Consider the following 13,171-nt stretch of genomic DNA (forward strand, 5'->3'; position numbering starts at 1 on the left):
TGCACTAGTTTCATGTGGCTCGTGGAACTGTACTAGGACAGTCCAGATAAAGAGCACTGTCATCATCATAAAAAGTTCCATTCCATAGTGCTGTTCTATACATTTTACACACTCTTGGGCGACTTCATTCATCTCTAAGGCTTTACACTACAAATATACCCCTGATATTAATTTATATCTTAAGACAGCAAATTTGAAGTACCTTTTAAAAAGTAATTTACCAGTGGTTCTCAACAAGAACCTGCATATTAGAATTACCTGGGGGCTTTAAAAAATACAAATGCAGGGCCCTAGTCCAGGTTAATTAAACCAGAAACTCTAGGGAGTAAGGGTGCATTAGATCAGGCAAAGATGCATTTCAAGAAAAACAACCGAGGATCTTCTTTTTGTTTTTGTTTTTAACTAGCACGTTAAAGTTCAAATAAACTAATTTGCCTTAGCGAGAATTCTCCATATAAATTCCCTATATATCAGTGCCACAAACCTCTCTCGTAACACATTTAGATAGGAAATAGAAAGTCAAATTTCTTACCTGTGTGATAAAATGTGAGAAAAAATAAAAGTACTCCCATGAACATGTTACTTAAAAAAGTGACAACTCCGCAAGTAATTCCTTCTGGAACTGGGTAGACAGTTTCCACAAAAAGCTCAAAAAATATAGGTATACTGCTATTCAAGAACACTCCCAGGAGAATGCAGGAGGCATACAATGTCACTAAAATAAAAACACAAACATTTTAGTTTCATGGTAGCAGCAGTAAGTCATATAAGATAGATCTTCTGGGTATTCTCTTTCATAAGTATCAACTCTGGAATTTCATATGTTTTCAATGGTAGTTGATAAAGTTTGACAAAGTATCACTATCTGTCAACTCTTTGCTCAGGTTTTGTGGATAGGGAGAAGGTTTTGTTGTAGGATGATTACCAATTTACTTGCTTTGTCTTTTTGGTTTGGATTATTCCAAAGCACAGAAACAATTTTACCACCAATTCTAATTAAAAGGATTCTTCTTTAGTCTCCTGTCTGACAGATGTTTAGATAAAATATAGCAACTTAATTTGAAATCTAAACTCATTCAATAGTTTTAAAGAGAAGTTAAAATCTAAGAATAAATGTAAGAAACGTTGTTCCTGAAAATTAGATATTTAAAGGCACTGGCTAGTAATTATCCTCAAGTACAACATAAAAATATCCAGTACATAATACCTGAAGAAACACTTAAAATGAATTAGCCTTCAATATTGGAATGAGTTTTATGTCAACTGTTTTTTTTTAATTACATAGCTTTTTTGGAACACAAAAAAATTTCACCCAGGGATGTATAATAAATGTTAGGGTCCCAGGTTAGCAATAAAAAGCCCATTAACCCTATTCCATAGTGAAATCTTTGTGTTTTTTAAAATATTTTATTTACTCATGAGAGACACAGAGAGAGAGAGAGAGAGAGAGAGAGACAGGCAGAGTCACAAGCAGAGGGAAAAGCAGGCTCCATGCAGGGAGCCTGACGTGGGACTTGATCCCAGGTCTCCAGGATCACGTGCCCTGGGCTGAAGGCGGCGCTAAACCACTGGGCTACCCAGGCTGCCCAATAGTGAAATCTTTGAATAAGGACATTATTCTCATTCTTAGAAGAATGTCTAGGGAAATGTACCCCACTCCCAATAGCTATTTCACAGCTACTGTCTGCATACAAACCTTCATTACTTTTTTTTTTTTTTAAGATTTTATTTATCTATTCACAAGAGACAGAGAGAGAGAGGCAGAGACACAGGCAGAGGGAGAAGCAGGCTCCCAGCAAGCAGCCTGATGCAGGACTCGATCCCGGGACTTCAGGATCACGCCCTGGGCTGAATGAAGCCAGACACCCAGCCACTGAGCCACCCAAGCGTTCTAAACCTTCATTACTTTAAATATGAAGGTGAAAAAAGAACCAATGAGGCAAAAAAAAAAAAAAAAAATGATATCCTACAGAAACTTAAAACATATCCCTTATAGACTAATGAGTTTATCATACTCACAGATATAGGAGTAGAATTTATTCTAAGCCTAAGGTTATTAGGAAAATATTTATTTATTTGTTTGTTTGTTTATTTATTTATTTATTTAAATTCTAAAGCTCTAATTGGCTTATTAAATGATTCATGAACTGGGCAGCATGTAGCCAGTAGAGGGGAACTCCCAGAAAAATATTTTATGTATTTATTTTTTTTTCAGGAAAATATTTTAAAGTATTTGTTAAGGAAAAAAATTTCTGTACAGTACCCTCAACTTCTGTTTCCTCCTCCAATTACACTAGCCTTTCCGGATTATAAAATATTTAGTGATTCTTTAACACAAATACTGGTGAGTATATTGACTTTTTTGACTAAAAGATACACATGAAGAGAGAGAACAAAAGGATGACAGTGATTAAAGAACACACTGCTGGCTGGAGCAGTGACTGAACTACTCACAGAATTAAATGGGAAACATCTGATAGTTAAAATAAATACCACTTAAAATATGAAGGAATTTTCAAGATTCTTAAAGCCAAAACCCCTCATGCTCACTAGGTATTTGCCAGACACAGATCACATAAATCAATCAACACATTCCCCTCTACACGTGACTCATTAGTGGTGCACTAGGAGATGTAGGGAGATGAACTGTCACTGTATTGTTTATTATTCTTCCTACAAAACACTTTATAATCATTTGTTGGTCAGTCAGTGATCAGAGCAGAGATGGCTATTGACCCAAACACGGATGAATCTAGGAGTTTAAAGTAAGAAAATATTGAAATAAATGACAGGAAAAAAATCAGACTTTTAGGAACCAGGAAATGCTACTTCTAAGGATTCACAAACCACTAACAGAATGAGTTATTTTTAGAAAACACGTTTGGAAATAATCCTTTTGGCATTTTTATTATTTATTTATTTATCAAGATTTTATTTATTTATTCATGGAAGACACACAAAGAGAGAGGGAGGGACACAGGCAGAGGGAGAAGCAGGCTCCATGCAGGAGCCCGATGTGGGACTCAATCTCAGGACTCCAGGATCACAACCTGGGCCGAAGGCAGACACTCAACCGCTGAGCCACCCAGGCATCCCTGGCATTTTCATTTTTGAAAGAAATAAACTCTCACGTGTAATTTGTAATTAGGCAACTTAACATAACTGAAAAATTACCAATAATCTGTATATATTAGAATAACTGCACGTTGTAAAAACAAGAATGATAAGGTAATGATGAGGTCACACAGAAAGGGGACTATTGGTATGAAGACCTGAAAAGAGAGCTTTGGTTTTATTGATTTTTATCAAACACGGTGCTGAGAGAAACAGACAGAAAGACACACAGACACACAGGCACACACACATAGGATTTCTCAGAAAAGTAGAGCCTGGTGAAGCAGGTGGCCCTGTCTGAAAACTCCTTAAGACCATCCCACTCCCTTGGTTTCATTTCCTGCTCATTAAAAATCTGATTTTGGTTTCCTAAGTATCTGAATTCTGGGAAGGGAAGAGGAAATGTTTATTACTGGAAAGATAAAATTTCTGTTGTAATTAAACATTGTTGATGGAACTGTAAATAGTTTATCTTCTGATAGGTAATTTGAAAATGCCCATCAAATTAAATTACGCGGTTACTCTTTGACCCAGCAATTCTACTTCTAGGTATTTATCCTATAGCTATTAAGGTACAAGAACATAGGGAACATTCACTGCAATATTGTTTGTAATATTAAAAGATTAAAGGCAAGCTAAATGTCCACCAATAGGGAGGTTGGTTGGTTAAAAATTTATCAAACATCCAAAGGTGTATTATGCAACCATTAAAAGTGGAAGTAAGTCTGTATATACTGATATTAATGACATCTAAGGTATGTAAATGAAAAAGGTGTAAAAAAGTGTGTTACCTTTTTAAAAAGGACGGATACACATACACCCATTTGTAAATTTACAGAATTCTATGAGAAAATACCCAAGAAACTGATATTCAGGATTGCCTCTATAGAGAAAAACTGGAAGCCACAGGAGGGTAGATATTTTTCCTCTTATACCTTTTTTACAACTATTTGAATTTGAATTATTTGCTTTGTTCATATCTTAACTATTTAACCACAAAGAGAATTTTATTGTAAACTCATGAAATAGCAGCTGATCCAACTCCCCCTCATCCAAGTTTCTTAGCTCACTGATTCAGAACTGGTTATCACTGGGTGGCCTGACTCAGAGACCTGATGTCTACATCTGGGAGCCATGTAACCCAGCCCTTGTGCAGGATCCTTGACACAAATATTCCCACATCATTTTTTTTTTAAAGATTTTATTCATTTGAGAGAGAGAGAGAGAGAGAGAGAGAACATGTGCACAAGAAGGGGGGCAGCAGGCAGAGGGAGAGGGAGAAGCAGGCTCCCGGCAGAGCAGGGAGCCCAATGCAGATCTTGATCCCAGGACCCTGGGACCATGACCCAAGCTGAAGGCAGACGCCCAACAGACTGAGCCACCCAGGAGCCCCCCACTTCAGTTTATAAGAATTCCTATTACGCAAGCATAGGATAAGAGGTCTGAAAAGGATATAACTTGAGAGGCTAGTAATTGAAAAGCAAGTATTTTCCGTTGGTTCTCTCACTCTCGGGGTCTGCTTCTTGTATTTTATAAAAATGATGACCAAGAGGTTGTTTTACACTTGTTATTGCATAAAGAATCAAAATAGTTTAGGCAGGAAAGGGTTAAACTAAGATCATCATAATCAGCTGGGGAAAAGTAGCTGTGTCAGGACCGATTTCATATACTCCCCAGTGCTCTGGGACATGCATAAAGTAGAAGCCAATTTGAATTTGACTTCCATTTGAGTTTTCAGTTTGGAGGCTGATATAGTATCTTTATACACTGGTTTGGCAGATCCAGTGGGTGAATGTCATCTATTAAAAGTCAGGCAGACAAGATAATTTCCTGCTCGTCAGAGAGGGTTCAACCTACATGATTGTTAAATATTTCTATGACTTTCTATAGTGCTGATACTAAAATTATAATAAACCGCCTTTCAATTAAGAAGTCAAGGTAATTTAGCAGAACAAACACAATGCTGATGTAGAGTCTTTTTCAAAGAAGTTAATAAAATTTCATGGGCCCACGATTCAAATTGCAAAAAAACAAAGTCCTATGTCGCACAAAATATAGTTACAACGAATGTATTTCAAGAACGTGAATTGGATCATAACCCTGAAAGTACTACTTCCCCTGTCCTCCTAATGACAAACCAAATTAGTAAACTTTAGGGAAATAAAACTGTATAAAATACATTTTTACTAATCCAAACACTCAGACCTCAGGTGATTAGTGTTGTAAAAGCAATGGCAAAATTCCAGATAAGTACTACTTCATTCAAGGGCGCCTGGAGGGCTCAGTCAGTTAAGAATCTGCCTTCAGCTCAGGTCATGATCCCAGGGTCCTGGGATCGAGCCCCATGTCAGCCTCCTGCTCAGTGGGGAGTCTGCTTCTCCTTCTGTCCCTCCCCTTGCTCGTGCTCTCTCTCTCTCCCTCTCAAATAAATAAATAAATAGGATCTTAAAAAAAAAGAACTTTCATTTAACATTTAATAAGATTCTCAAGATACCATTAATAACAAAAATAACTTCATATCTTGGATTCATATAATTTTTAGAGCATTTTGAAAACTGCTTTCAGGGCAGCCCAGGTGGCTCAGTGGTTTAGCGCTGCCTTCAGCCCAGGGCCTGATCCTGGGGACCCGGGATTGAGTCCCGTGTTGGGCTCCCTACATGAAGCCTGCTTCTCCCTCTGCTTGTGTCTCTGCCCCTCTCTCTCTGTGTGTGTCTCATGAATGAATAAATGAAATCTTTTAAAAGTAAAAATAAAAACTGCTTTCAAATATATTATCATATTTGATTATCTTATTGACTCTTTGAAGCAGGTAAAGGATTTTTGCAGATCAAGTGACCAAAGTTCTGAAAGTCGAAATGACTTAATTAGAACAACATAAATTAGCTTTGCTAAAAATAATATAATTAAGGCCTACAGAATGTAGCATGTTTTCTACCAAGCCACTGTGTCACACTGAAAAAACAAAAGACAAACAGAAAACACAAGACTTGGTATTTATTTAATGGTATTAACACAAAAGGCATGCTTCCCAAATCTGTGATCAGTACAAAAGCTGGAAGTCATCGCACATAAGACAGACGACAAAAAACCGAACACCAAAAGGTTACAGATAAGTAACTTTAATCTTTACATCTACTACATCTTTAATCTTAAATTAAAGATGAAAAAATTAATTAATTTTTAATAAAATTAATTAAAATTGAACTTTAATCTACTACATCTACAGATAAGTAGATGAACTTTAATCATGATAAATGTAAAATGGGTTCAAAAATTAGTGTTTAAGTATATAATAGGGAAAAAATAAGCCTTTCTTCAAAACCATTTATTAGGCACCTATGATATGTAAGTGGCTCTGTTGGAAACGTGAACAGGACACATCACTCCTCATCTAAAGGAACACAACCCACACCTATGGCTTAATAGCTAGCAGCCATTTATACGCACAGTGCTAAGAAGATAACTGTACTTCATTCTTTAAAACAAAACAAAAAAAGCTATGTCTAATCACGAGCTGCAACAGTCCCCAGTGTGAGGTGCTGAGTACAGCAGGAAAAGTGAGCTAAATTCTACTGGCAACTGGTGTTCATGAAAATCCTGACAAGTTATAGTAGGTTTAGAAGAGGCTGACTACACTGTTCAGGGCTGGGAATCCACGTCTGATGAGGACAGCTTGTGATTGCTGAGGGCTGCTTAGGTTAAGGCAAAGGCCAGACAGGACAGGTATAATGTTTTCAGGGTGTCAGTAGAAGGGGGAGGGGGCTGAATTGCCCTGTGTGCTGTGTTGCTCCCAATCAGTTATCTCAATAAGAGGAAGAATTTCCCATGACCCAGGGCAGACAAACAATGGGACAGGGAATGGCTTCCTCCTTCAGGTGGTATTCCATTTGCAGTTAGATGGACATATATCTGGATTGTAATGGAAGAGAGTCACTTATTGGAATAATATGTTATTTCAGATAATAACTAAGGTTCATTCAGGTAGATCAATAACAAACTTCAATACATTTAGGTAGAGTACTTAACTAGAATACTGAAAACAAAAATTTTATGGGTGCCTCTAGGTAGATAAGAATAATAAAGAATTTATTTACAGTTTTATTAAAAATTATTATAAATAAGAAATAAGGGTTAAAAATAGCACAATAAATTTTTATCATGAAAAGTTTTAAGGTTTAGAATCAAGAAATTTCCCTAAAGAGTCAGTTTATAACGTTAATACTACTTTATTGGGTAAATTTTATTATTACGCATGCTGATGGAATTTTATTTTATGATAAAGGACCTTCATTGAAAATATCTCTCTACAATCTAAATTAAACTTGATATTGCAAATGAAAATACTCCTTCAGGAAATAATGACACACGTATAAAGAGAAATGGTAAAGATTCACATCGTTTGTTAATGGCACAGCTTTTTTCATAGGTTTTGGATGTGTTCAAAATGTGGGATACATACATATGTATGTACACACAACTGATAGAAAATTTCTATATTGTTGGGATGCCTGCAGGGCTCAGTGGTTGAGTGTCTGCCTTTGGCTCAGAATGTGATCCTGGAGTACGGGGATTGAGTCCCGCATTGGGCTTCCTGCATGGAGCCTGCCCCTCCCTCTATGTCTTTCATGAGTGAATAAATACAACCTTTAAAAAAAAAAAAAAAAAGAAAATTTCTATATTGTTGAGCTGGGCGTTTCCTCTTGGCCTCACGTTTGCTTCTTAAAAATGACTGCTGTGGCCTTCATGATCTGCCACTGATGAAAATATGCTACTGCATATTTCATGTACTCATGAAACTGTGGCGCCAAAAGAGGATAGGGTATATTTTGCTCCAATATTCATTAATGTCGATGATTTTCTTTCTGTATGGTGTTATTTTGTGGGTGTCCCTTGTCTAGCCTCTTTGTTGGCTCATGTAGTCCTAGAAAGGCTGACAATTAGAGTCTCTTATGGCTGGAAGGCAAAGTGGGCTCCAGAAATGAAGCACAACTAATAATCCTTTGAAATAGTGGGCCCAGAGTAGAGATTGATTATGCTATCAGATATCATAGGTATAGGTTAATCAGTAACTTTTAAGTTCCCAAAGAATGATTTATGGTTCTGCAGAATGTGGTGCGTTGTTACACCATGGAACACTGACTGATCACCTGGTCAAGCCCTCTACCTTCCAGAAACAGAATCTGCTTAGAGACTCGTTTCTCTTCTTGAAAATCTCTACTGATAAACATTATATGCTCTTGCTCAGTAGGCCCTATCAGCATTTCAAGATTCTTACATTTACGATTTTTCACAAATCCATTCTCTTTTAATTCATATTCTATTTTTCCCTTCTTGATCAATCATGAATATGAGTAACAGTCACTTCTAGTTCATAAAGTTGGAAAGAATAATTAAATCACTTAGCTTTCTTTCCTTAAAATCCCTAATTTCCTTAAAATGTGCATATCTTTGGGGGTGCCTGGGTGGCTCAGTCAGTTAAGCATCTGATCTTAGCTCAGGTCTTGATCTCAGGGTTGTGAGTTCAAACCCGTGTTGGGCTCCATGCTGGGAATGGAGCCTACTTGAAGAAAAAAAAAAGTGTCCATATCTTTAATCATGCTCATCATTCCTTTCTGAATTTTCTCATTTCTATTAAGAGGATCACTCTCTAGCCCATACATGTCACGTGTCTTTCAATACAACTGAATACGTTTTCTTTCTTCAAATACCTCTTGAAGTCAGCTTGTAGTCCCCTATTAACTCTCATGGGGTGGGCGTCTAGCTTATCTTCCCCTTTACTTCCCACTCACCACTACCTATTTCTGACCTCGCCACTGTGGTCTTTAAGTAACTTGAATTAGATGAAGAACCTCCTGAGGCAACTTCTACTAAAACTCAAATTATATTGTTTCAGCAAACTCAACACCAAAGTGCCAACATTTTTCAAAATGCCATTTTCAAAGCATTTATCTGTTCAGTGAAAAATGACTATGTGAGTTGTGGCTAACAGGGCCTACTTTTCAGATAAGGTGAAAAATGTCTTTTTATAATTTTGTATATAGAATAAGCTTCAAGATTTTGAAACTAACATTATCTAGTCATGAGTTTATTTGTTCTACTGAAGATACTTCAATTAATAAAGATATAATACAGTTTTAAGTATTCAGTTTCCTTAAGGAAATAAAAGCATACTGCTGATAGCCTCCAAGGGGATGTACATAAGCAAGTACATGTATTAAAACAGTGCACCTCTAGGTAGAATGGAATGATCCAGTTTTTCTTCTATAGAGATGGGAATGATAATACCCAGATCAGTGGACCACAAAAATATTGCAACAGGTTTTAGCAGTAGCAGCAGTTTTAACCCACAGGTTGAACACCTTCTGATTATGTCAATAATTAACACATATATTTTCACACTTTTCATGTAGATTCTTCTGATATTTAAAAGTAACAACAGGAGGGGCACCTGGGTGTCTCAGTCATTAAGTGTCTGCCTTTGGTCATGACCCCAGGGTCCTGGGATTGAGTCCCATGTCAGGCTCCTTGTTCAGCAGTGAGTCTGTTTCTCCTTCTTCCTCTGCCATTCCCCCTGCTTGTTCTCTCTCTCTCTCAAATAAATAAAATCTTAAAAAACTAAAGTGACAACAGGAATACTAAATTTACTAGAAACGGGAAAAAGATTGGATACTCTTTCATAAAAAAAAAGACTGGTAAAAAAGAAATATGAATTTGCCATTTCTTGCTTTAAATATCAGTCTAAAGGTCTAGATTTGTCTATAATTAGATTTTGTAGTAAGTTCTTGTTCATGAAACCTCTTTTACTTAAAAGGAATTAGGTCAGATTTTTACAAAGGCAGTAAGAGTATCTGTGACAGATTTATTCAAATTCTCCATTGTTCCATTAAAATGTGCCCTTTTGCCTGCATACAGCTAATGCTAAATAACAGAGTGGCCACGGTTGCTATTACCGGCAATAAGTCATACCTATGGAGATGCAAAATAGAGATAATATACACTTCATTCATTCACTCATTCATTCATTACTCAGGACTTGTGCTAGGTAGTGGAGTGGGAGTTGGGGTCAGAACTGATAAGGCACAGTCCATGCTCCAGATTTTCAGATTGGAAGGGGAGATAAGACACACACTCAAGTAACTATTAAGAGGTATCAGGGAAGAGAGAAAAATACCACTATGATCATTCAGAGAAGGAATGTGAAAATCTAGTTTTTAATGCAGTATATTTCTAAGTTACCAATGTTTATCTATCAGGAGTTTCTTTCCCCCCCTTCTTTCGGGAGTTTCTAAGTGACATTCAAAAATGACTTGCAGGGATGCCTGGGTGGCTCAGCAGCTGAGCTTCTTTCTGCCTTTGGCTCAGGGCATGATCCTAGAGTTCTGGCTCAGGGCATGATCCTAGAGTTCCGGGATTGGGTCCCACATCGGGCTCCCTGCAGGGAGTCTGCTTCTCCCTCTGCCTGTGTCTCTGCCTCTCTCTCTCTCTCTCTCTCTCTCTGTGTCTCTCATGAATAAATAAATAAAATCTTTTTTTAAAAATGACTTGCAATTGGAAACAACAGTAGAATTTATGAATTCAGTGGTTGTGAAGATGGCCATGTCAAGTTCAATCTTTTGATTCTGGCCTTGACTTAATTTAGAATTCTGCTTTCCTTTCTGTCCAACGTGATTATTTTCAAGGACAGACTGGGAAAACACAGTCCTGACCAGGGTCAATTATATCAATTTCCCTTTAAGATTTAAAAAGATGTACAGTTTTCAATACATCCTTTTTTCATGATTATAAAGTAAAACATAAAAAAATAAATAAAAGTAAAACATGCTCATTACTACAGATCTAGACAGAAAGGGAGGTAAAAAAAAATGAATTTTCTTGATGCTTCCACCCAGAGATAAAACCATTAATTTTATCATATCAAATAGAAAACACATAAAATTTAATGAATATCATATCTTATAATGAATATGCTACACTTAAATCAAGGGCAAAAAGTTTGTTCATTATGTACTCATAGCCTTGTTCTTATAAAATCTAACAGACACATACTTGACATACAGTACCACATACACAAAAGTATCTGAGCATAATGCCATGAATAAGAAGAGTTATAAACTAAAACTATTCTACCAGAATGTTGCGCAACTGCTAAATTATGAAATTATACCCTAATAAAATAAAACAAAAAATTCTGGCCCCAAATACTTGCCAAAACTGCTCAAAACCCTAATATAAGAATGTTAGTATATAAAAAGTGCACAGTATCCAAAAACTATTACTCTGGACAAATGGGCTTTATAGGCAAAGCAATACAAATTAAAAGAGGGATTCCTGGTAGGATGGTACAGGGCAGAAATTTCCAAACTTTCTTCCACAGCACCCTTAGTGCCCCAGTAATTTTTTCGTGGTGCCCAAGGCCAAAAGAAATAACTGATGATTCTGTTAATTACATAGTTGGGGCCAAATCATTTAATAAATATATATATGTCCTAACAAGTCAGTGGCCATTTAAAAAACTATATACCCATATACTGGAGGAAATATATTTTTATTTCATTCTCAACCCCAGTTGCTTACTAATGAGACACATACATGTGATGGGCACTGCATGACTTCTCAAATCTTGGAATCAAAATCTTAGAATCAGAAGACAACCACCCTCATCCTGTTCCTGATTTTTGTGCAGTATTTAGTTTTTATCATAGCAATTGCAGGAAACCAAACTTTGCAAAGATATGATATTATCAAAAAGAATGCAGCAGGGATCTAATGATGAAACTGGGAACTCTCTTGAACTAGAGGGTCACAAAGTGTCTGACAAATGTGGAATATCCCTGTATTTCCTTCAGAAAATAACCCATGTTGTCCTTGTGAGTTTGCTGTGGCACTCCAGGGAAGTTGGCTTGGTGTAGTTTGGTAATTATGGATATAGGGTAACCCATAAAAATGTCACTGTAAATGTGGTAGGAACTCTAAAATAAAGGCTGTCTTTGAAAAATTTGATGGCTCTGATAGATATATTGCTGGTCCTTTTATTACAGAGCACATACATGTAAATTGGGATACTATGATAGACCCAGAGGGCTCTGTTACAGCTTCTTCCTTTCCTTTAACAAAAGACTATTTAAGATGTAGATTTTTTAGTCCATTTGCAAGTCATAGCCACCTACTGGATTATGCATTCAATTATGGGATTGTTATAAAGGCAGATTATACTTTTTTTCCATATGTAAAATACGAATGAAAATATTTTAAATTGTTCCTTGAACTCTTTTTTAGGTGGGAAGATAGTTTGATGCTTGGACAAGGGGGACATTTTTGTACATTTGTCAGTTTTATAACAATAATTATTCTATTTCCATTAATTATGGAAAAGAAGAAAAACTCTTACTTTTCAGTTTACATATTTTTGTGAACTGAAAATACCTATTCAATATAAGTTCAAAATAGTCTGTGTTCACCTGTGGTTAAAGGCAGGTGTGTGATGCTGTTCAAACAGGTCAGGGTGAACCACGTGGATGATAGCGTAGCCCCAGAAAACAGGAGGAGAAGAATTAATTTCAGCATACCCCTGATAAAATCTGCGAACCTGAAAAGAAACAATGTTCTATTATAATTCTAACTGGATTTTTAAAATTCTATTTAAATTAATGACACACTTTCATTAAACAATAATTTCTTGAAGAAATTTCAATGAGTTCTTTTTTCAGTATGCAACAAAAATTTTTTTAACTGGTACATTTTGTATGATGTGATAAAAGGTTACTTTGTGCCAAATATTTTTTCTGTTTTATAACACACAAAATGTGATGTCTGTTTCAGATCTATAATTTATAGGATGGGTTCTGTGTTTTTAAATGCTACTTTCACTTTTTAAAAATATTTTTGTATACTTTCCAAACATTCTATAATGAGCACATATTATCCTAGTTTTAGAAAACAGGCTAACTTGTTGACATAAACTGGCAAAGATGACTCTCCAAAATTCAAACTCAAAGAATACAAAAAACCCCCAGAGCCCCTAGGTTCTGATAGGATCTGGTCTCTGGCTCCACTCTCC

At 36.2% G+C, this 13,171-nt stretch overlaps 1 protein-coding gene across 1 annotated transcript in view; it reads right to left on the reverse strand.

Annotated features, from left to right (window-relative positions):
- SLC49A4 (solute carrier family 49 member 4) overlaps nucleotides 1-13,171 on the reverse strand; it is a 77,342-nt gene that overhangs the window by 13,922 nt on the left and 50,249 nt on the right. The window contains exons 7-8 of the mRNA XM_072812243.1: nucleotides 12,573-12,700; nucleotides 533-715 (exon numbers count right to left, since the gene is read on the reverse strand). Of these exons, the coding sequence (XP_072668344.1) occupies nucleotides 533-715; nucleotides 12,573-12,700 (311 nt within the window). The remainder of the gene's footprint in view (nucleotides 1-532; nucleotides 716-12,572; nucleotides 12,701-13,171) is intronic.

This window comes from Canis lupus, chromosome 35 (genome assembly GCF_048164855.1).
Source record: "Canis lupus baileyi chromosome 35, mCanLup2.hap1, whole genome shotgun sequence".
Taxonomy (NCBI): Eukaryota; Metazoa; Chordata; class Mammalia; order Carnivora; family Canidae; genus Canis; species Canis lupus.